Raw genomic sequence first — 26215 nt, forward strand, 5'->3', positions numbered from 1 at the left:
GCCCATTAGAGAAAAAAAATTCTCTAAAAGGCCCTATATATGTTAAAGCCCCCATACATCAGATGGCTTGTTTCCCCGATTCACTGACCAGAAATGATAGACGTTCTGTGAGGGAATGAGGTAAAAGAAACATGCTAAAAATATATATTTTTTTAAAACGTTCTATTTAAATTTTACATTTTCATTTCTCCCAGTAATTTATTCCACTTAAGCCGCATGAAAAAAAATTAAATAAAAACAATACGTGGGACATTGCAGCAGTGGTGGACCACTTAAATAAAGTGCTGCAATTGGGTCTGTGGCTGAAGGACACCTGGCTCCCTTTTGGTGGGGGCATACCGAGTTTATTAAGTAAGCACCATCTCTGCAATTAAAATCCCCTCTGGCTGCTTCCTAGCTGTTTATTGGTTCGATTTTCACAACCATGAGCATCATTAGGGCAATGCAGTAATTAAGAGTTGTTAGAAAGTGAATTCTCAAACTGCAGATTAGAAAATTAAACTATTTCCTGATTACATATTAATGGAGCACAACAATAGCAGTTGCCATAAGCTTGGAAGGCAACCAAGGGATAAATCTGTGTACTTAATTACCATAAACAATGGCTGCATAGAAATGAAGTTTTACGCACATTTCCTTCTGTAATATGTCTGATATCAGTACACACTTGACAATTCTTGTTCAATTATCTCTATTATTTAATGCGCTGTGAACGGCTCTATGTAAATAAAATTAACCACCCCAATTACTTTGAATTCATCTAGGGACAACGCTAAAAAAAAAAAATGTGAAGAATTCACAGCAATGTCTAATCTAAAACATTACAGAAGCTTTCACTTGATTCTGCCTATATTTGTCTGCTTTTATTTAAGTGCGCTTGCTAATTTAATTACATTTGCCACCAATGGTCAAACAGAAGCAACAGAGCTACTGTGATTTAATTACCCCACATTCACTGTACACGCAATCACCGGGAAATCTGGTGATTGGAATGTTGTACACTATCAGTCAGGCTGTTTTAATGACAAACAACAAATTATAGTTTTTTTTTCATAACTAAAAAAAAAAATCATTCAAATTAAGTGTTTAATTAAACACGAAAATGAGGAGATATTTGTTTGGCGGAATACAATTAGAACACTGTGTACTGGATTCTATAATCAACGCATTTCACTGATGGGGCAACACATTTCATGGAGGGGGGGGGGGTAAAAAAAAATGTACAAACCATTTGCAAAAATGTAAGGTATGAAATAGGTCAAGGTACTAATAGTGTTCATTCTAGCACTCGCCATCTTTGAAAACGCAGTTCCTGTTCCCTGCCTGGGCTGTTGCGGTCTGCTGTGGTGTTTCTAGCACAGGTCTGGTTGCATATCAGTGCTGATATACAGACCACACTGTGCTAGAAGCACTACAGCAGACAACGACACCCCAGGCAGGGAAGAGAAACTGCATGGGTTTTCAAAGAAGGTGAGTGCTAGAATGAACACTAACTAATGTAACGTAAATCATTAATATTTCACAATAGTATTTTTTTTTTTTTAGCTTTTTGAATTGCTTTACCACAATGTTGTAAACAATAACAGAAACCTAGGTTGTAAGTTGATGCGTTTACCTTTATACAATGATATATGTATACTACGATTTAATATACATTATTGTACTTTCTTTTTTGTACTATTGTACTTTCTTTTTACATATACATTTTATTACACATTTGTCATAAACTTCTTGCACTTTTTGACAACTTTCAGCATCGGTTGCCAACACAGACTATGGCCCAATGGCTTGCATACCATCCCTATGATGGATGGACTCCGCATGCACAGGATGGGCCTAGCACTGTCGCAAGCAGCACCCCAAGCTGCCATCACTTGAGGGAGAAGATGGAAGAAGAGGGGCAGGTACCATTCAAAAATATAGGGGTGACAGTCATTCGGAGTCAGCTTAAGTTTAACATTGAATGATTTTGGCGAAGTCATGAAATGCAGTACTCGAACATTCGTAGAAATTTATTAATTAATAGGTCCTTAGCTTGAAGGGGTTAACATCTTAATACGTCCTTAACTGGAACCTAAGTTCTAAACACACGCACAAATACTTCTTTACCATGATATAAGCTAAGGGCCTGATTCAGCAAGGATGATGCTTCATGCAACTGAGCAATTTTTAGCAGATCACATGGCGCAAGCATCATTGTGCTCCAGCGATCCCGCCTGCAATGAGTATTTATATGCACAGTAACTGACTGGTAGGCACTATTTGAGGGCGGTAACTGGGAGTGGTTACAAAAAATTCAGATGCGTCATGGCTGTTTTTGGAACGTCAGCTACGAGCTGTTACATACAGAATCATGGCGTGTCCAGTCTGCATTTCCATAGGTCTACCCTTAATGCAGTGGTTCCCAAACTGTGTGCCGTGGCTCCCTGGGGTGCCTCGGGACACTTGCTGGGGTGCCCCAGGTTGGTGGTCCAGGACCAATTAAATTTTTTTATGGTTAATTATTTATGGGCAAAACCAGTGCTGGTGGCTGCCAATCATAAAATGTGTACAAACAGAAGCAAATCCTGCCCTTTAGCACATAACTGACCCTAAGAATCGCATATAAAGCCAATCGGTACTTCTTTACTTTCACGGCGCCAGCATGGCGCCGCCTGTACTTCCGGGTTACGCTCGCCACTAATTAAGTTAAATAAACGGAGTTAACGCCATGCCAACATGGATAGTTCATACCTTCACTATCCATGTTGGCATGGAGTTGATTTTAATTAGCGTGGCGAGCGTAGCGAGCCCCCGAGCCCGCAGCGTGGGCGAGCGAAGCGAGCCCCGCAAGGGGACTCTGACGCGCGGCGCCATGCTGGCGCCGTGAAAGTACAGAAGTACCAGCCAATCTAATTAATTGTTTTTGGGCCTAGGGGTGCCGCGAAAAAATTCCGATACACTAGGGTGCCGTGATTCAAAAAAGTTTGGGAACCCCTGCCTTAATGCCTTCTTCATGCGTAGGCTGCTATATATATATACCACTTTTTCCTCCACTAACAGGGGGGACAAATTGTGTTGCGGCCTAAGCTTTTGTAATAGCGCATTGAAAGGGTATCCCATTGTTCTATCTATATATATATATTTATATATCGTGACAGAGACAGCATCCTCCCACATTAAAGTAATGTGGAGGATCGAGAGCAGGTTTTGATAGCAGGATCGCAGGTGAATCAGCAGCACCTGGTATTTCTGATATAAGGGTTTCCAGGGCAGAGTCACCTTGCTCTTGATGTTGGAATAGCTACCAAAGTGATAGGTCGGGGGTGTTTTATCATAGCGACCACTGGAGCCTTTCAAAAGTCTGCCTGTATGCTACTGCCTGTCCTACCGACTGCATATACATTAACCTGCTATGCTGTGGCTGGCTGTACAAAATAAACAACAAAAGTCTTCATCCGAGTACCCATATTCGTGATCCAAGTCAATATACGGTATATACACATTTTAACGCACGCACACATACAGATTGAGGCTATCATACCATAAATGCTTGTGACCAGAATTATTTTGGATAATTTATATTTCCGGATTTTGGAATATTTGCATACAGTAATGTGATATCTTAAGGATGGGACCCAAGTCCAAACACAGAATGCACGTATGTGTCATATACACCTTATACACACAGCCTGAGGGTCATTTGGTATAAATGTGTTTAATAAATGCGTGGAAGGTATCACTATCTCTGTCTCACGCTAAAAATTCCATATTTCAGAATATTTCGTATTACGGAATTTTGCATATGGGAGACACTATATACAATCTATAAACCTATGTACACTGTGATACGTACATATAGCATTTACATATTATTCACAATATAGTACATCATACAGAACTGCTAGGTTCTACAAACAAATTAAAGAACAAAAGATATGGGAGACATAAGTACTATTTTTCCATAGAAGACTATAAGAACACAAAATATGGTGATGTCACAGCTCGGTAAATATAAGGATATTACGGTGCATTACACATTTTTATTTTATTTTAGATATAATACAAAGATGAAGAAAATGTGTTCCCCAGACATATGAATTTATATCTTATGTATGCATATACGGCCCTAACAATGACAAAATCTATTTAGTCTCTGCAATCAGATAGCTCTGAAAGCATTCGTCTGTCAAGCAGTCTGATTCTAGTCTGTGCAGACCATGCTTCATAAGGAATATAGCTGGCTAGCATCGCTCTCCTCAGACACATACAACACACTCTCCCCCATTGAATCTGTAGAACAGTGAAGATCTTACTATTTTTTTTTTCTAAGCAGGGGCATATCAATGAGGCACAGATATGTATTCAGGCTCTGCATCGTTGAGCACACTGTTCAATAGTGCTGGCTCACACGATATCAGGGCAAGTTATCACTTCCCATGAAGGCACTCTTATCACCAGGGCCCAGAGAGGTGGCAGCAAATCGCAGCCTTTTCATTTTCAAGGCAGTTCTGCTGAACATTCAGGCTTCAAAGATTCACACTTCCAAAACTCTATAAGAGTTTGTGAACGCTCAATTTGCCAAAACTGTTTACAGTGTAATTGGGCACCGTACCTGTGTCCATGAGATAGCGGAGGCGGTTCTCCACCAGCGCGGCACGGGTGTCAATTTGATTCTGCTCATTCTCTAGGGCTGCCAATTCTCCTACTACATACTGACTGGTGTCTTTGAACCCTTTCTGTATAAGGGGAAAAAAAAAGGAGAGAAAGAACAAACAAGAGAGGAGACATCACTTGTAAGTTGACTTTTTCTGTCTTGCGATCACTTAGAAAAGCACTTACGAAGTCTAACAAAAGCCTAGCACAGACCACTTACATCTGCCAAAGTGGCATAAAACATATATATAGTGATATTCCATCATGACCTCTTGCTCCACTGAAGGGCCGGTTCCCATGTGATATGCCCCCACCTCTCCAATGTAATCACATTGCACATACGGCCTTATTCTTAGGAGCGATTTGCGCCTGGGTAAAACCATGCTGCTCTGAAGAAAGACCAGATCTAAAATATAAATCCATATTTAAGCGCAAAACACAAAGCTGCCCAGTATTTGTTCGCTATATATGCAGCAGCAGTCGGTATGGTCCCTTTACGCACAAAACAGAAATGCATGCACCCCTTGCATTGTAACATGGTTTAGACCAGGAGGAAATTGCTACTGTTTTTACTTTTAGGCCTAACACTAGGGTTCACAGTGCTTTTTTTTAGCTGATGATGCCAATGGTGCATAGTAACCAGTGGCGGCTCCAGAGCATGGGAGCAGCACCAACCACCACCCAAAATGCTGCCAAGCAGTGGTTCCTGGTATTTATCGCCAGTTAGTGTGGCTTCCCTATTTGAATATTAGGCTGTGCTGTAGCCGCACCTGGCAGCCACCCCCCTCCACCCCCGATAGTAACGGTAACTTTTCAATCTATAATTTTAGAATGCAATTTTAAATAAAACTTGTAACTTTAGGAGAGAACTGTAAAGTTTTGTTAATTGAAAAAAAAAAAGTGGTGAAATCTAAAAAATCTACCCAAGACAATAGGACTATAAGTACCACTTAAAGTAAAATAAAGTTTAATATTAATATTCACAATAAAAAGTCAATAAAACATGAACCAAAGAATCAATAGTGCTGTATTTTCAGTAATAGTACATTTTCATAATCGTAGAGGAGTACAGATTGTTGCTAACATCGATAATCAGCATGGGGCAGCATGGATGGTGTAATGGTCAGCATTACTGCCTCACAGCGGTGAGGTCATGGGTTCGATCCCCACCATGGCTCTAACTGTGCGGAGTTTGTATATTCTCCCCGTGCTTGCGTGGGTTTTCTCCAGGTACTCCGGTTTCCTCCAACAATCCAAAAATATACAGGTAGGTTAATTGGCTCCTAAAAAATGAACCCTAGAATGTCTGTGTGTGCGTGTACATGTGGTAGGGAATATAGATTGTAAGCTCCACTGGGGCAGGGACTGATGTGAATGTTCAAATATTCTCTGTACAGCGCTGCGGAATATGTATGCGATATATAAGAAACTGTTAATAAATAATAATAATACATAATAATCACAATATATACATTTTGAAGTCGAGTGATACCACTATTCACCTTATCCTCTATTCAACATGCCCCTGATGATGTCGCAAGATGAAACGCGTTGGAAATTGATGTGAACAGCAACAATCATTTTGAAACTCTTATTGTGATTATCAATGCGAACAAGGACAATTGTCATAAAATCTGCATTGTACACCTCTATGATTATGAAAGTGTACTATTACTGATATTACATAACTATTGTCTCTGATTCATCTTTTGTTGAATTTTTATTGTGAATATTAATATTAAACCATTGTGTCTATTTCACTTTGAGTGTCACTTAACCCTTTCAGGTCCAACTTCTAGTCCTGCTCAACAGTCCTAGCGTTAGTAGCAGATCCAATGGGGAGCCATTTTAAAATAAGAACATTTACATAATTCAACATTCAGTGAAGACCATTTTTTTATAAAAAAAAAAAAAAACAACAACATTTAAACCAGACTATTTGAATTGCATAAAAATCATTTTGGACTGCAAATGGTTAATATTATTTTACTATAGTCCTATGGTCTTGGCAGCTTTTTCTATATTTCTCCATTGCGCCTTCTGATAATTCTGCTAAATCTATATCCCACCCACTGACTATAGGGGTCTTATATTCTGCCATCCATCAATAGTAGTTATGATAAAAATCTACTGAACATAAACATTACATGTTTTAGCCAAAATGAGTAAATATCCAGTGTTTTTAGGTAACATTCTAGGAATTAATTACAAGGCTTTACAAAACAGTTAATTATAATCATAAAACCTAGGAAATCCCAATATACTGTGCTAGTGAATCTAGATGAGTAGTTCTTCAGCGCCTTGAGTCCTGTTGGAGAAAGTGCGCTATATAAATTAAACTTACTTCATTTAGCATCCTGACAAAAAGGTTGTTTGTAAATGTTTAAGTGAATAATAACATTTCTTTCATTTACTTTTTTTATTACAAAGTAAGGTATTCGTAAAAAATCATGATAACGTGCGAGTTGCACGTGTGACATATTAATATCCAATCATTTATATTTAGATAGCATTCCGTGGTCCCGTCTGCATTTAGACCGTTTTCTTGATTTGCAATGCATTGTAGGAAATGTTAATATACACTTCCATTGCTATTCTGTAGTTCACGCAAGGATAGGGGGTGAGAGGGCCGATGGCAAACTGTACAATATAATCTTGTTTACGCACACAGCTGGCTAGAATAGATGTGCTAAACACTGCAAGGTGTTATCCATCACTCAGAGCCAGGCTGCACAAAGCAGTGGCGACTGTTCTGTCATGTTTAACACCACCAACCCGAGCTGCTGGAATAGTCTTATTAGGAAATCTGATATGGAAGGGACTAATAAAATAGGAGACTGGTTACGTATCACATATACATTGCCAACGCTTACGGACAACACTACAAACCTACTAAATGGATAAACCATATATTTTTCTATACAAAACAAACTCCCTGCGATTTTCTAGGTCATGTACTGGATGTCCAAGTGTACATGTTACTAAGGCAAGAGCAGGACCCTTCGCTTTCATGTCTACATTCATTTTGTTTGCTATGGATAAGCCTGTTTTATGGGTACCACTCTGGAAGATGGTGGGCTGTTGGCTGCCTCCAGCACACACTTATCTGGCGGACAGGAGCGCCGACAGCTTGTGCCGTGTCCAACAACCTCCCAACCTAAATATATGCCCAATTTGTCTATCGGAACATGACTGGAGCCATGTCTATAGAGACCAGCTCAAGTGCAGAGTCTATGGTGCCTCAGAGAGGAGGGGATTCAAATAAAGTCTGCACATAGGCTCCCGGAACTCGTAAACCACCCCCGTGTATATCCCATACTGTTTCTGGTTTAAATGTAATATATTCCTATGCATTTTATATAGTTTAGATTTGGTTCAACAAGTGTACAATTTGTAAAATTACTCCAAGTTATTAGTAATTATTTACATTTAGCTATTGCCTTGTAGATTACATGCCACATACCGCGATCAGACATCACTTTTGATCAAATTCTACTATATATGGCCGGGGGAGGGTCGTTTAGTGAAACCTAAGAAGACTTTCTCGATCTAATCAATTTAGATTCAATAGAATTGATTTTCTTTAGCCTAGTTCTTTTGACAGCTTACAACACTGATGAACTAATTACTTTTTTACTCTAGCATATTTTTGGCCTCCAATCCTGAAATCTCGCAGCCTAAGGGGGGTATTCTATTACGTGACAAATTTTTGTCAGTCAGAAAATTAGCACCTTTTGCCATTTTTAAGTCGAAATTACCTATTCAACTGTCGAAAAATCCGGTACGGTTGGAAAACAAGTTGATCTGTGAATTATTTGCAGATCCACATGTTTTTGTTGAAACGGCGTGCGTTCGGAATATTTTTTAGTCATGTTTCACCAATGCAGTTTCCACAAAAAAAAATAAAAAATTAACTACAGCAGCAAAACATTTCTAAAAATCGAAAATGAATGCAATTGTAAAAACAAACTTAATTGACTACCCCCTAAATTAGATAGATGTGTCATACATATTTGTAATAATCTCTACCAATATTGTAATGTAAAAAAACAAAACAAGAAAGTTAATTTAGGAAACAACACTGAGGGAATGGCCACTGTCAGACACTCGCTATGCATGCTGGGATATACACACGTATCAGTGTGCTCCTTCCTCTATCCGTCCTGCACAGCTGTCCATCAAACGCTGCTTTTTCCCCGCGGTCTATTAAATATTTCCCTCACAAATCAATTTTACACATGATCAGCCCATACTCCTACTGAGCTGAACCTCCCCGTTAATTAAGTGAAGAAATTACCATATATATTATATTAATGCAAACATCATTCAGCTGGTAATTCACGGCTGATCTGGATAATGGAAAGGTTGAACACCCATTAACCCAAGCCAACAAAATGGGTTGTCTGGGAAAAACCGTGCGGGTCTCCTGTGACTTGTCCCTCTAACTGCAGCGCAGCGGTATCTGCTACTGTAATAATTAAAATCCTCTTGCTAGATCAATAATGGCATCTCTGGATGGGAAGTGCCCTCAATGGGAACGCCTCAAACACAGAGGTGGGGAGGGCTTTTTGTAAGTGGGAAAAATTCATTTTTTTTTATCTGACAATTATCACCTCAGTGCAGACTAATTCAGCAGTGTGCCCCTCTTACAGGGTTTTCAATGCACCAGAGATTGACATCTCTGGAAAGAGGGAAGAAAAAAAGGTCCTAACATCTCATTTTTAACAAATAAAAGCACAATTTTCCCATGCAGTTGAGAATTATCAGCAATCATAAAATAGGACAGAAAAAAAAGGAGAAAGTAAAATACATTTAGCACTTCATCTTCTGTGGGTTTCTTCTGGGTCTCTGTTATCACTGCTCCTTCATTCCCTCTTTTTGTGTCTTCTTGCATTGATCTCTGCCTTTTGATGTCTTGAAAATAAACAGAAGGCAGAGAAAGTCCATTATATTCAGGTCTGAGACGAAGGTTTGGATATCATACAATGCAGAACACAAACCAAAATAATCTGTAAGCAGTTAACATGACTAACACTGGTTTACAACAACAAAATGTGACAAAAAAACAACCAACAATAATAAATGTGAAAATCGTCAAACATGTTTATAATATACCGTTTGTATATATATATATATATATATATATATATATATATATATATATTTAGTTTTGTAGATGAAGGGCATCACTCCAGGGCTTGATCAAACAAAAAGTGTTTATTGAATGTATATATATAATTGGGAAGCACTCACCAGTCCCGAATTTGCACTTCAAGAACTGCCGTGTGTTTATTCAAACCTTCATAAACAGGTGCATGGGTAAAACTCAATGTTTCCGTCCTCTCGGGACCATCGTCAGGAGTAATTATCCATCAGCATCAACACACTACTTCCACAGCACAAACCACGCAGCGCTACCTACAGCTACGATGGTCCCGAGAGGACGGAAACGTTGAGTTTTAACTATGTACCGGTTTATGAAGGTTTGAATAAACACACAGGAGTGCAAATTCAAGACTGGTGAGTGCTTCCCAAATATATATATATATATATATATATATATATATATATATATATATATATATATATGCAGTAATAATGTACACTTACCCCCCACGAGGAAAGATTCCAGACCGGCACTCACCAATGAAGAAAAGGAAGTTTTTATTCCATGCAGAAATTGCAGTAACAGCAGCTGTCCCAACAGCTGTTTCAACTGGGCACAGTTCCCCCGACGAAAACTGTCTGTGCCCAGTTGAAACAGCTGTTGGGACAGCTGCTGTTACGGCAATTTCTGCATGGAATAAAAACTTCCTTTTCTTCATTGATGAGTGCCGGTCTGAAATACTTCCTTGTGGGGGGTAAGTGTACATTATACACTTGTTGGATAGCTGTGTGCAAGCACAGCTAACAAAATACAACTGTAGAAAGAACATAGACACTCAGGGACTCCAATAGTAGGTGCAAAAAAACCGGACCAGGTTTATTCCATAGAAAGGCCTGTCAATGTTTTGGGGGCCGGACCCCCGTCATCAGGACATATAGGCAGGTGAATGGCAAAAAAGTTTTTTTGCCATTCACCTGCCTATATGTCCTGACGACGGGGGTCCGCCCCCCGAAACATTGACAGGCCTTTCTATGGAATAAACCTGGTCCGGTTTTTTGCATCTACTATTGGAGTCCCTGAGTGTCTATGTTCTTTCTACAGATATATATAGATATACACACACAATCGGGATAGATGGATCGGCACTCACCACATACTCAATAATAGCCAGAGTGCCTTGGCAAAAATTAAATTGAAGCTGGTAGGGTCCACTGGGTGTAGTAGAGCCAAGCACGGCACCACAGGTCTTGTAAAAGCAAGTTTATTAGCCTGAACATTTTGGGGTATTGCACCACGTCGTCAGGAGGAAAAGTACACACATACAAACAATGCCAGGTGAGTAGGTGGCATTGTTTGTATGTGTGTACTTTTCCTCCTGACGATGGGGTGCGATACCCTGAAATATTGAGGCTATATATATATATATATATATATATATATAGACACACACACACACACACACACACACACAAGGGTGGCTCAATAAGTAAGATCTCTTACGTATGTTATGTTCTCTACTTCACTCTTAATTTCCCGCCAAGCCATAGCAGTTAGACCACTTCATCCCCTCATAGCCATTAGACTGCGCCTTATGTCAGTCATACAGCCTCAACCTTAGTTTTAAGGTGGATGGATTGGCAGAACCATGGTCAAACACTAAGTTGCATAGTGTGATCACATTTCTGCATCAAATGGAACAGCCATAGCTGAAATTCCTCCCCAAATTGTTGAGTTGTACGATGATAAAGTCAAGTCACAGAAACAGGTTTGGGTTTGGTCTACTGCCTTTGATCATGGCAGAACAGTTGTTCAAGATGGTCCCTGATCCAGACAGCCATGGGTGCCGCATTTAAGGTCTGATTCAGTAGAACAGACGCATTAGAGTTATTGATAATTTTGATGGGAAAAGTGTTCACGATGAGCACCAGAGGAACTCACAGAAGTTTACAAAACCAATAGGATGAGAATGCCTCTCGAGAACTTGATGTGGTACTATGAGGGGGAAGTGCAGTTCCTGCGGAGCATTGTTAAAGGCAACACTGAAGAAACGGCAAGCATCTATGACATGGAAACACATCCTCACCTTCAAAACAATTCCATGCGCAAAGAAGGTCGTTGTGACCATTTTGGGACAAGTGCATGCTTCTTGTTCATTTCCTCACCAAGGGAGATAGTTATGGATACTGACTGCTGTTGTGACACATTGAGCAATTCATTTAAAGTGACCTGGGTTGCTGTGAATAGGTGTATTATCGCTGTGCGGTAATGCCAGGCCATACTCCAGTAACTGCATGTGTGAATTGTTGCGGCACTACCATTGGGAGGTACAAAACCCACCTCCCCTACAGCCCTGACCTGGCACCAAGTGATTTCCATATCTTTGGATCAGTGAAGAAGCAGCTGTGCAGAAGGTGCTTGCAAACGACAGTGAAGTTCAGCAGTCGTCATGTCCTCGCTTTAGTAGCTTGACACGGATATCTTCTATGCTAGGATAGATGCCATAGTGTACCGTTGGAACAGATGCAGGTGGAAACTGTGCTTGAAAAATAATATGTACCAAGGCCATTCTATTGTTTATACTTGTATGTAGGAGTTGAATAATGTATGCAATGAGAGGTCTTGTTATCATATTTATTGAACCACCCTTGTATAATTTATATAAAAATAGTGAACATTATTTTTTTACATGTCATCATCATAGGCACATTAATTTGCACTGTAAATAATTGGTTTGGAGGTAGTGAAAACAAGAGTCATTATTTACAACAGAACTGGATGCCCCACACAAATGTAATATAAGATCTTTGATATGTTTGAATTGGTTTCATTAGTGAGCAGGTTCAATTGAACTGAACATTATGATGCAGATTCACTTAAATGAGTTGTCCATACACACACACACACACACACAAGAAATTCTGGTGCCTGATTCCTGCTCACACCTCCATAAACTGCCAGGAAAGATACATCCCGTGGAGCAGTCAGAAGCTGTACTGGAGGCAACTCACAGAACATTCAAAGGTAACTGAATCTGTCCATATGTGCAAAGTACCAAATAGTACACATTTTGGAATCATTGATTTGCATAGCAAAATATACGTGCGGCTCACAAGTGCAGCAATGTATGATGTCTCTGTAAAGCCATATTGCCAACTGCATGTGTGATGTCCCTGTAGTGCCATATTGCTAGCAGCATGTATGATGTCTCTGTAGTGCCATATTGCCGGCTGCATGTGTGATGTCCCTGTAGTGCCATATTGCCAGCTGCATGTGTGATGTCTCTGTAGTGCCATATTGCCAACTGCATGTGTGATGTCCCTGTAGTGCCATATTGATAGCTGCATATATGATGTATCTGTAGTGCCATATTGCCAGCTGCATGTATGATGTCCCTGTAGTGCCATATTGCAAGCTGCATGTATGATGTCCCTGTAGTGCCATATTGCCAGCTGCATGTGTGATGTCCCTGTAGTGCCATATTGCTAGCTGCATATATGATGTCCCTGTAGTGCCATATTGCTAGCTGCATGTATGATGTCTCTGTAGTGCCATATTGCCAACTGCATGTGTGATATCCCTGTAGTGCCATATTGATAGCTGCATATATGATGTATCTGTAGTGCCATATTGCCAGCTGCATGTATGATGTCCCTGTAGTGCCATATTGCAAGCTGCATGTATGATGTCCCTGTAGTGCCATATTGCCAGCTGCATGTGTGATGTCCCTGTAGTGCCATATTGCCAGCTGCATGTTTGATGTCCCTGTAGTGCCATATTGCCAGCTGATTGGTTGGTTGTTTCTCACTCTTCATTTTATCATTTTTGAAGCTTAGTGCATCTGGCCCAAATCAAAAGTAAATGGAAAACAGATTCATAATTGCTTCACTTGCCTGTACTTTCCACTAGTGCAGTGGTTCCCAAACTCAGTCAAGGAACTGTAACAGTCCAGGTTTTAAAGGATAACCATGATTAAAAACAGGTAACTTAATTAGTAATTCAGTCAATTTGACATAGATATCCTTAAGACCTGGACTGTATGGAGCCTTGAGGATAGAGTCTGAGAAACCCTGCACTGGTCAATACAATTCAGACAAAACCAAATACAAAGCAATGAAGTGGCATATGCAGTCATCATTACCAGGGCTCTGTCAGTTCTTTAACACAGGGCCATCTGTAACGTAGTATTTTAGTGCAGTGATGGTTAACCTTGACACTCCAGCTGTTGTTGAACTAGACATCCCAGCATGCCCTGCATCAGTTTTAGCATGGCCACTTAGTAAAACCGATGCAGGGCATGCTGGGATGTGTAGTTCAACAACAGCTGGAGGACCAAGGTTAGCCATCACTGGTTTAGGGCTTGTTCTAATGGAAGCTGGAAGCCATGTTTGTGGGCTTACAGCTGCTTTCTCACCTATTATGGGTTAGTTATAGCTGTGCACTAAGCACTATTTAGAACCATGTGACAAACATTAGTACAGGGATCATTTCTGTCTGCTTTCCCACCGTTAAATAAAATGGTATGTGATAGGTTCGCTTTAATGAAACAATTAACATAATGTATGTAGTAGGGGGTTAAGCTTTAATGTGATTGGTAGATAGTAGCATATTCTGTGAATAATGTTTGATATACCAATGGGTAGGGGTCATAAGATCGACAATAGGAAGGTCGACATGCATCAGGGTCGACCACTGAAGGTTTACATGCCAATCAGGGCTGAGCTATGCGTCTTCATGGAGACGCATCGGCCAATCACGCTATCAGCCTATGTAGCGCTGGGACCGGCTGTTAGCTGGATCGGAGAAAGCTGTGTTACCCCGCTGTTACCCCGCTGTCTGGCTGTGGAGCAGGGAGCCAGCGCTGGATCCTGGATTGGTAAGTATATTGGTGTAAAAGTGAGGTGTGTGGTTGTGTGTAAAATAAAGTTATACTTTTCTGTGTGTGTGTGTGTGTGTCTTTTCTTTTAACATTCTTTTTACAGGTGGACTACAAGTCCCAGCGGGCCCATTAATGCCCCACATGCTGGGACTTGTGGTTCTCCAAGTCCTGCATAAAAGCAATGTTACGGATGTGAGATTTAACCCCATCAGGGCACGGACGCCGGTGACAGCCCCGGGCTTCAGCCCTGGACGGGTGAAGCCTGGGGGGGGGGGGCTTTATTGGGGGGTCCCCACTCCTCCAGGTATCCCGTCCAAGGCTGACCAGCCACCGTGCTCATGTTTTGGCCGGGGGACCATGCACAGATCTCAATGATCTGTGCAGGGTTCTGGCCAATTCGCATATCAGAACCTGGTCTGATTTTTTGGCGATTTTAAGACACATTTCCCAAATTCGCATCTCATGAAATATGGAAATTGTATACTTTTCAATGGGAAAACATCTGGATGCGAGTTCTGGCGCAAGTAAAAATCGCACTTTTAGAAATCTGCGGTTTTTGCCGTTTTTCGCACCTCATTAAATATGCGAATTCGGGAAAAAGTGCGATTTCGGCAGTTTTTGTCGAAAATATTGCAAAAGTCACATGTTCGCATATCATTAAATGTCACCCAAGGTGTCTTCCCATTCAACTTGAATATCTGTTATTCTGGCACATTGTTATGTGGAGCAATATAGATTTCGGAGACTCTTGCCTGTTCATTTACTGTTAGTAGCTGGTGGAAACTCCTCAGTAAACAAACAGTGTCAGTGGCTTATACAGGGAAAACAGAGAAGATGAGGTGCTTCCAGTACCTGGCCAGGTTTCCACCCATTGACTATATGATTCTAATTCGATTTTTCTGACTGTTAAATCTTTGTTGATCACAACAGGATTCTTGAAGCGATCCAAAGATTTGTGATGTCTGTCTGCACCGGGCTCTTCCGTACCATTCTGAAAAAAAAGGCGCCATCTTAAATGTGGTATCAGATCAACTTTGCCCACACTGAAACAACAATTTAGTAGAACCTGGCATTAACATACATATGAAAATAACAGTCTATACCTGGGGTAGCCAACTCCTGTCCTCGAGAGCTACTAACGTTAATGTTTTCCAAATCTCCTCACAGAATCACAAACGACACTTTATCACTTCACCAAGCTTAATAAATCTGCCCCGAATAACAGAATGGGTTTGTAAAATGTTAGGAGTTGATTGGCTAGTGCATTATCACCGGCCACTTTATCACTTCTCCAGACTTAAATAATCTGAACTAAGTGTCTAGAGACCAGAATGGAAGTCGCTTTAAATCTTGTACCAATTTGTAGCCTAAAGGCCCATACACACTAGAAGATTATCTTTCCAATCTGGCTGGTTGGAATGAAAATTTCTGGGAACAAGAGCAGTCATCTGCATAAAGGCCCATACATACACACTACAAGATAATTGGCAACAATCTCATTCAGAAAGGAGCTTCTGAAAGATATTGATGGCAAGATCTTCTAGTGTGTATGCCTAATATTTTTAACAATGCGCCCCCAGGCTCATTGTTAAAGATACTGACATCTGCCAGACATGTGAACAACAAGTGTTCAGTGTGGATGCACAATATCTTTCATGATTAGCTCATGGGAAATTGTTCACCAGTATCTTTCGTCTTTCATATCTTCTAGTGTGTATGACCAATTTGTCTGTAAGACCAATTGCTTGAAAAGTAATAAAATGGGGAGTGATAAAGTACCAACCAATCCACTTCTAACTGTCATGTTACAGACTGGGTTTAAAAAATAACAGTAAGGAGCTGATTGGTCGGTGATTTATCACTCTCAACTTTTCAAGGCTAATGGGCCATACACAAGGGGCTATTTCAGCCTTATATTTTAGCAATCTGTGTAGATTGCTTATGTGGGGTACACACCAGGACAACACGCTCACGATTATTTCTTGCAACCCGCACCCGGGAGTATGGTCGTTCTTCAGATCCTATCTGCAGCAGGTATGATCTGAAGAACGACTGACCCGCGGGACTGTGCATCGGATCGGTATTGGTCCACACCAGGACAGAAAAGGGCCCAATCACCACACAATCTACATCCATTTGGTCGGAATTGGATCTAGATTGATGGGATCGGGCCCTAGTCGTCCTGGTGTGTGCCCAGCATTAGAAATGAAGCACGGATCGATCCATGTATATGGCCCCCGCAGCAAAGGCGTCTCTACTGCCTGACTAGATACTTACTGCATGGAAGCATATATCTAGTGATCGCCAGTGTTCTCTCTCCAGAGAACACTGGCTGTGACAGATCAATCAGCACACATCGCTGGTGCAGCGCCGAGCGATTTGTGCTTAACCAGATCGCTGAGCACAAAGGCTGACTCGCCCTGTGTGTACGGGGCATTAGGACATCTCGCCCAGCAAGAGGGCAGGATGGATATTCAAAGTGGCTTCTAACATCCATAACACTTATATAAATAACACCAATATATCTAGCAGACATCAATTGCAATGGAAAACATGCAGATATAATTCACAGGCTAACTTGACTTGTGTATTATAACAGAGGTAAAAAGCAATCTATTATGAATTTATATTATAATTTATAAGACGGGCAGATGACACTATTTCATTAAAAGCATTTGTGTCATTTAAGAATAGGCCCGGCATAAACGAGACGTAAAACCATCTGCATAACTGAACCTGCTGAACGCCTGAAATAAAAAAAATAATAATGAAAAAACACATTTACATTCCTTAGAAAGTTAAAACGGAACTTTCAGCATCCACTAGAACATTTCCATGAGGCCGTGTGTATTCAGGAGGCGAGTGATATCAATTGCAAAGCTCGTCCCTGCTAATCTCTTCCCCCTTTCCCAGCAACCTTACCAGGCAGGGATTCGATCGTTCCACAGTCCCACTGACTTGTATAACAAGAAGAACTAGTTTCTAATTTTATGCCCATTCAGATAAACCACTAATGCCGTATGAAATCTGAAAAGGTAGGATTAGAACACAACCCCTATGAACTACATTTCATCAGCTATACCTTTCCAAAGCCAGATTTATAGGTAAGCCCTTTACTGTGACAATTGTTATTTATTTTATTATTTTTCCAGGGCTTCCAATGCTAATACTGGTAGCAAATTCAAATGGGTCTATCAACATGAAAGATCCCAGAAGGCTAAACCACAGCGGTGTGTGGGAGCTGCAGATACCACGGCCCTGTGTAGGAAAACAAATATTTCATTTTACACCTAATCTTTTATTATTTTTATTAAGTGTTTTGAAAGTAAATAGGGGAAGCCTAAGATGCATGACTAATAACTAAGCCTGCTGAATGCTGGAACTGGTTATCAAAAGCTACCAAGACAGTGCCCTTCCTCTGCATTGAGACAATCAATAATGAGCACGTTCTACCAGCAGCCTATTCTCCAGCCTGGAGGAGGCCGGGGACCGCCATCCCTCTGGGGAAGGGAACAGTTTATCCTTCCCGACGACTGCAGAGTTGTGCGTTTATCAATGTGTAAAATGGAATATTATTATTATTATTAGCACAAGCATACAGACCACAGCCAGTACCCCCCTCCTTATCCGCCCCACCCCTGGGAATAAAATGGGTTCCTGCTCAGAACATCACATGGTCTATAGCTATGGGAAATAGACATTAAGATGTACAAACACACACTAAAGCATATATTTGTGGACACATCAATAATTAATACAATCAAGGGGTGTGGTGGTGGTGGTGGGGGAGGGGTGGGGGTGTGTCTGCTCATCTGTGGCCAGTGAAGAACCACTGCATATCGGTTGTAGGCATGTTAAGAAAATTGGAATTTGATTGGGATGCTGTAAATCTCAGATATATTTAATATAGTTGTATGATACCTGAAATATTGCTCATGCACAAGCTTCATTTGTTAACCCTTTCAAAACCCCTGGGTGCATCCAGCTTCACAAAACAACACAACCCTATGGGTTTCCTTTAAGCCCAGCAATGTGTTGACTATCAGTCCGATTTGCTGCTAAATCCCATTTTAAGAATTCTTTGTATGGCCAAGGACTTCTGCCACTTTACAAATGTATTCCACTAAGCCCGCTAATTCAGTTAGCCCTTTCCATTCATTGTATTAATCCTGCACTGGTTTCGTTTTACACTAAAATTTCTGCGGAGAGGAGGGGGAAAAAATATATATATGCAAAATGCACCCAACAAGCACATACGCACACCAAATACCCCCTGACAATGAAATCAGTAAAGGAAAAATAAATGTGGCCTGATCTAGACGGCCTTTTGTTAGTAGAGACTGGAAATCTCCTGGTGCTAGAACCGCACACTTTCATCACCAGTTTATTGGAACCGACAGGGTAAGGGGGAGCAATGCAAGCCATTGTATTGGGACTTCAAAGACGTCTTCTATCTAGGGGAAGGGAATCCCTTCAGTCAGCAGCGGAGTCCCCTAACAACCCGCAGGTGGGTGAAAAGTTACACAAAACTCAGAGTGCTTGAGAGCCATCATGATATTACACTGACAGCTTCCCCATCACTCCCACCTCCCACTTTTACACTCCACTGAATGTATGGCCAAGCCAAAGACTAAACAATCACATAAGAAGTTACTTAATTACAAGAATTCGGTCCTTCTCAGAACACGGTTAACGAAGCACATTTATATTATGTTCAATTGTAACCCTTTGCGCGCCAAGTGAATTTGTCAAAATAAGTGCGACCATTGCCAAGCAAACATTTTTATTCATCATAATAACCTGTAATGTTTACCTTATATCAGAAATATAATCTTTTTTTACGCAACATTTTTTTATTTGAATTTATATAACAAATGTGAGTGACGCCGGGATTTTTAGCAGATATTTTGAACATCTTTCGCAGAGACGTTGGCAATCAAATGGGGTAAGGATTAGCAATCTGGCTTTTTATGTGTCCCCCGAAAACTACAAAACAAACTCAAAATATAATCAGACCCAACTTTATGGTCCGTATTTAATGCGGCTGGCGAGGGGGTTAAACAGCGAGGATCGCCGAAAACAAGCAACCCTCTCAGTTTAACCCTCACGCTTCCCGGTCACCGTAATCATCGTTCCTTGCTGTTAGAGGACAGCAAGGATACCACCAAACAGCGAGGTTCGCGGCTAATGCAAGGAGCCCGCTGCGTTTAGCCACGAGCCTCGCTGTTTTGGAGGCCGCACATGCCGTTTCCATGTCGCTGTAAAAACCCAGCAAGGTGGAAACGGTGTGTGCAGGGGGTCAGTTAAATACTAACCATACTCACTACGACAGCGAGCAATCAGTGCTGCTCGCTGTCACAGCTCTCAAAAAGCATTGAATACTGCTCTATGTAGAAGTGCCACTTGCACAGTGGTGGCAGAGTTAATGTGTGCTAAACTTTTATCCGGCCTTTCAATTTGTCAACTAGTTATGGGAAATAGGCATACAGTGCCTCATGGCTCATTGAGGTAATTACTTCCAAGATAATGGAAAGGCTGAATTAAGTTTCATATTGGTAAAGCAGAGAAGATGGCCGCTGAAGTGAGCAGCCAAATGGTAAATTTTTTAAATAAAGAAAATGTAATAAGCTTTTCAAAACCACCAAGCTTTTAATAAAACATCAAACCAAGACTCTGAACTGCGGGCTTTAACACGCATTCAAAAATGTCCCTTATCATGGGGAGAGGATGCTGTTTAGCCAAAATATTGTGCCACAGCAGCGCAGCGGCAATAGCCATATATATGGTTAACATTACCGGTCATTACAATGAATAAAAGTATTTGCTCGACAATTTTTACACCTATTTTGACAAATTCTTTGCTTGGCATTTAAAGGTTTAAGTTTTTTCTACCGTTATCGATATCCTGAGCGAAATTGCTGCACATTACTTATTAAAGATGTTTCTCCTAGGAAATAGTGGACTCAATTTATCAAAGCATGGACAGAGAGATTAGGTACTAACCAGTCCGCTTCTTTGCTTTTACAAGCGGAGTTTGGAAAAAAAATTACCCGCTAGAAGCGGATCGGTTTTGTACTTTACCTCTCTCCTGCCTTTGATAAATATTCCTTTAGCATTCTGAAAGGCAAAAAAGTTAGTGTTCACAGAAATGACTTTAATGTATTGGATTAAGTAAATATAACAAAATGTAATGTGCTCCTATAGCACTATATCAAATTACCAATTGTCTATTAATATACTGTATACAATTTGAGACATTTATAACATACATAGAGCGTAAGGGAGGTATTTAATCCCGGCTGCTATTTGCACCGGTGGAAATAGCGCCACTCGTCTATTTAATACTGCCATTACCGACAGCATTGAAGGCAGTTTCCGACAGAACAGATCCCACTTTAAAGAAAGTCGGATTTGCTTTGTCGGAAATGGCCGCGGATTGACAAATTCACGGCCTTTTCGGCAATTCACAGACTTTCCGACACTCCTTAAAATCAATACCAACATTCCCTACTTCCTTATTGGTGACATCACTGGTCACATGACCTCCAATGAAATACAGGATTTTATCCCCTCCCACAAAACAAGTTATTTTTCATACTTTACAAGTGATACAACAATAAACAGTACACCTAAATATTAATACTAGTGATATAATTAATGTTTAACCTGCTGTTGGTTGTCACTTGGTAGATTTTTGATTATGTTTGTTACAAACAAATGGTGGCACTTGTTCAAATAGTGAACCGTCATTGAAAATTGTATTCGGCATTTCAGTGCATCAGTACTTTCATCTGGGACACCATTACAGGTAACACAAAACTTGCTTAACTACCTGTAACACTCACCTGCATGATGCGTCTCGTGATCGTAGATGTACGCGCTAAACTCAAAGAGAGCTGCACACACTCAGAGGAGTCATCAACACATGACAATGGAAGCCCACGTGGGTATATGATCAAGTGTATGTGTATATATTATATACAGACACACAAATACCCACATACATATATAAACACAGACATTATTACATTATGTGCATGATTTCAAACCTGCCATGTATTTCCCATTGTCCATTTGTATGATCACAAAGGCACAACCAGTCACTTATAGTCTAAACCTATTATATGAACACAGCCACTTCCATTAGCTCACTCTGTGTAGAGACTGGTCCTCCAAAAGCTCTCTCCATATTAATATGCTTTGTTCATTTAAATGGTTTTATCAAAATGAAAAGTGGCAGATGGCACATTTACATAACAGAAAACCACAACAGTAGTTAAAGGACCTGAACTGCGCAGAGAGGCAGAGGAATCCTTCCAGATAAGAGTGCAGGGGGCGGAGGGTATTAGGATGATGCATGTGATTACAGTTTTAGTGCATGGCTCCTGTAGTAGAGAGATCAGTAACCTCCACAGAGTACAGACTGTATGTACATATATAACATGCAACACAGAAGGCCACTCGTTCACATTCTACCAGATACGTTTTATTCAATGAATTTGGAGTCTAGCAATCAGCAGTGCACATAAGCCAGTCTAACTCACCTTGAAGTCTCTGTCGGAGGCTTCTGGTGATGTCTTCTGAGCAGCATTGGACAGAGAGTTTGCCACCTGTGGCTGAGACTCCAGAAGTCTCTTCAACTTGACGTCCACTGAGTTAGTGTTTTGTCCAGCTATGTATGCAGATTGTGAGAGAGAAGGGGAGAGATTGAGACTTGGCGCTAATTCAGCAATATGTCATCTTACAACCTGTCGTGTTACAGCAACATTCAGGAAAGGGGGAAAAAAAACACAACAGAACTAGAAAGGTAACACGAGAGTCTTAAATTGAGATGTATATTGAGTTAGACATGTGCAGGCTCTTACAGGCCCCTCTGTGTTTCTTGCACTAGGAGAACTCACACATTTGCCTGTTCTTGGCTTAGTGTCAATACCGGAATGCTACTTTGTACGTTACGCACCAGACGAGACTGAACCTTTTCACCCCAATGTTAATTAAAACATTGCCTCACATGTACATACATGCACACTCACTCTGGTATGCGAGTACATTCATTTGCTGGCTGCTAGGAGTAGGCTTCCTCACTGCACAAGTATACTGGTATATTTAATCTGTGCAATCTCATATTTCACTCTGAGAAGTGTCACTAATTGCTCAGGGGCCTGACTTGTTTTATCAGGAGATGAGCAATAGGTGGACTGAGAACTGTCTTTCACCGTCTGATGAGGAGAATACCTGTCCAGCCTTTAGGAGACAGCACATACATACTGCTGCAGACAGGGGTGTGTTTTCCATTTATGTTATAGCAAGTGAACAAAATACAGCACATATCTACAATGGTGGGATGGAATGTATTGGGAAAAATTAAACACTTGCGGTTACTACCAAGAACTTGATGTGATGACTATATGGGAAATGACAGTACAACATGTGTCACTGGGTTCATCCTGGTTACTAAAGGCAACAGATGGTAGAGTGACTAATGACAGTGGGATGCCACAGGCCTTGCTCCTCCACCTTGGCATTGCATGTCACGTTACTGTGTGATAAAAACAAATCCAGTTGGGAGAATACAGTCTGGTCTGTATCTCAGTACAGACCAGACTGCACTAGAATCACCAAAGCAGACAGCAACACCCCAGGCAGGAAAGAGAATAGCATTATCTATAAGTAAAACTGTGGCAAGGCATGATGGTACTTGTAGTTTCACAACAGCTGAAGGGCCATAATTTGGACATGCTTGCTTTAATATATTGTGTATAAATAGGGGGGAGTTCAGCATGTGGTAGATTCCTATTGAGCTGCTCCTGCTCATAATACACAGAGCTGGAAACTCCTCCCTCTCTTGGGCTGCCAGTACATGGAGTGATGACAGTAAGGAAGCCATTCTGTGCAAATCGCCAGAGCTACAGTGCTTCTATGGACTGCGGTCTGTGCAGCCCAGAAGCAATTCTCTGCAGTGAGCATGCCCAGACTTCAGTGAGTCACCAGAGAGGTGCATGGAAGTTTATTTTATTTTAATAATATTTCTGTGTAGATCTTCATTAATAGTATAATTTTGGGTACTTGAATTAATTGTAAAGTTATTAAAAGTGTGTATTTTGTTCTGTACCTGTGTTTGTGTGCATATGAGTACATCATTTATTTACAGTAAATCCATACAAACACTAGTACAGCGCAAATCAAACTAATAACCTGCAAATAATAACTGTTTGCAATGAGCAGTACCCAGGAAATTGCAGCCCCCCTTAAATCTAAAGGCAGGAGCCGCTGCTGCTAATCATATAAATCACTTAAATGGCATAAATATTAAGTCTTTCATTGTTGTGCTGTATATAAGGACATATTAAGAGAATTTACTAAATATAAAGAGTGCAGTATTAGGTGTACAACGGTTCTATTTAGCCACTATCGTGGATGCCTGTAACAGCTGCAACCTAGGAGCCATGCACTTGGTCAAGAGGTAGATGGTTCAAATAGTGACAAGGTCACTAATCCAGTCAAGGATAAAGCTCATTCTAGTTTAACTCTGTTTCCTGAAAAACACTTCAAAAGGATTGTGTATTTCATCCATCAACAGAGATCCAATTTTCATAAGAACTACAACAAACTGCTTTCTATTCTGGTCATTAAAGATGACAATTATTTCTGTGCTCAAACCTGTCAATCCAAATGACCACCTTAGAAACATAAATGGGCCAGCCGCAGGAGGCCGTCAGGTACGGGGTCATACTTTTTCCTCTTAATCCGCAAAGAATTAATGAAAAATTGTAATTTCATATGCGTTGTGAAGCCTAGTCCATTGTAAATCGGTACATTTCAATTGTGATGTTTGCCCACTGGGGAAAGTAAGCACATACACTGAACCCAAAGTGCCAGGATACCTTTAAAAATTATTTAAAAAAAATATTTCAACACAAATTACAAGATTGTTGTGGCTTAGTTTTCAAGGGAACTGGACTCTTCCACGGAGCCACCAAGCTAAAATACTGACGGACTTGTGACCACCTAGTGGTCACTATTTCATTATGATCGCATGAGCTGGGCTGAATAAAAAATCAACATATCAACCTTCTCCTACAGTTAGACAAAAAATAAGGTACTCTTTACCTAGAACGGCGCCCGTCGCGGGCATCGCGGGTACATTTATGTGCGTCTGCGACGCGACCGACGCGATGCCCGCGATTTCCCATTGAAACCCATGTTAAACATGGAAATCGTGTCGGTCGCGTCGCGGCCGCACATAAATGTACCCGCGATGCCCGCGACGCGATGCTCCCGATTTCCCATAGGAATCAATGTTAAAAGGCGCGATGGACCCGATTTTACTGTTAAATGGCTCAATCCACCCGATTTGGCCATAGGAATCAATGTTAAATGGGCCACAGAGCCCATTAACCCTTAAATGCCCCCCCCCCAATTTTTAACGCCACCCCACGATCCACGCCAACCCGAAGCGTGGCGAGCGCAGCGAGCCCGCGAGGGGCGGCGGTACGCGTCCTCCGACCTTTTCATGCCCTACTATCCACTAGGGCGTGGTGTGAGAATATAATAGTGTGGCGAGCGCAGCGAGCCACCGAGCCCGAAGCGTGGCGAGCGCAGCGAGCCCCGCGAGGGGACGCGGATACCTTCACAGTTATGCGCGTCCCCTCGCGGGCTTCACAGGTGTCCGTGGCGACGCGGACACCTGTGAAGCCCGCGAGGGGACGCGTCTACCTGTGAAGGTATCCGCGTCCCCTCGCGGGGCTCGCTGCGCTCGCCACGCTTCGGGCTCGGTGGCTCGCTGCGCTCGCCACACTATTATATTCTCACACCACGCCCTAGTGGATAGTAGGGCATGAAAAGGTCGGAGGACGGGTACCGCCGCCCCTCGCGGGCTCGCTGCGCTCGCCACGCTTCGGGTTGGCGTGGATCGTGGGGTGGCGTTAAAAATTTGGGGGGCCATTTAAGGGTTAATTTGGCCCCAAATCGGGTCCATTGAGGCATTTAATAGTAAAATCGCGGTCAATCTGCCGTTTTAACATTGTTCCCTATGGGAAAATCGCGGTGATCGCGGTCATCGCGGCCATCGCGGTCATCCCGATTTACCCGCGATGCCCGCGATCACCGCGATTTTTACCCCCGACGCCCGCGATTTCAATCGCGGGCGCCGTTCTAGGTAAAGAGTACCAAAAATAATAATAAAAAAAGATTAAAAACAAATTCATGTGACTTCAAATAAAAAGAAAACAGTAAATAATTTTCAGCTCAAGATATTTTTCCAAAACTTAAGGTGTGTACACACTGGGCGATTTGCGGAGCTGGCGGGTGAACAATGTAGAGCACACACACACCAAATGATATTGTTAATTATATCATTCACCGATGTCACCAGGTCCCTCTGCTGGGCAGTCATTTGACGATATGTAAAGCTGAGCTTGCGCAAAAATGCTGAGAAGGGTTGTTAACGACCCGTACAAATCGTCCAGCTCCTGACATTTTTCAAACACAGGGGTAGATGTATGAAGCAATGATAAGGGAGGAGAAGTGACAAAGTGCCTGGTACTTTATCCCCGTCCAATCAGCTCCTGACTGTTAAGTTACAGGCTGGGTTTAAA

The 26215-nt window shown here is 41.4% G+C and overlaps 1 protein-coding gene across 7 annotated transcripts in view; it reads right to left on the reverse strand.

Annotated features, from left to right (window-relative positions):
* EHBP1 (EH domain binding protein 1) overlaps positions 1–26215 on the reverse strand; it is a 337428-nt gene that overhangs the window by 55082 nt on the left and 256131 nt on the right. For all 7 annotated transcript variants that reach the window (XM_083175799.1, XM_083175796.1, XM_083175797.1 and 4 more), the window contains 4 exons: positions 22163–22290; positions 15471–15609; positions 9446–9549; positions 4595–4718 (listed from right to left, as the gene is read on the reverse strand). In XM_083175799.1, coding sequence (XP_083031925.1) covers positions 4595–4718; positions 9446–9549; positions 15471–15609; positions 22163–22290 — 495 coding nt within the window. The remainder of the gene's footprint in view (positions 1–4594; positions 4719–9445; positions 9550–15470; positions 15610–22162; positions 22291–26215) is intronic.

The sequence above is a fragment of the Crinia signifera genome, chromosome 3 (assembly GCF_055691185.1).
Source record: "Crinia signifera chromosome 3, ASM5569118v1, whole genome shotgun sequence".
Taxonomy (NCBI): Eukaryota; Metazoa; Chordata; class Amphibia; order Anura; family Myobatrachidae; genus Crinia; species Crinia signifera.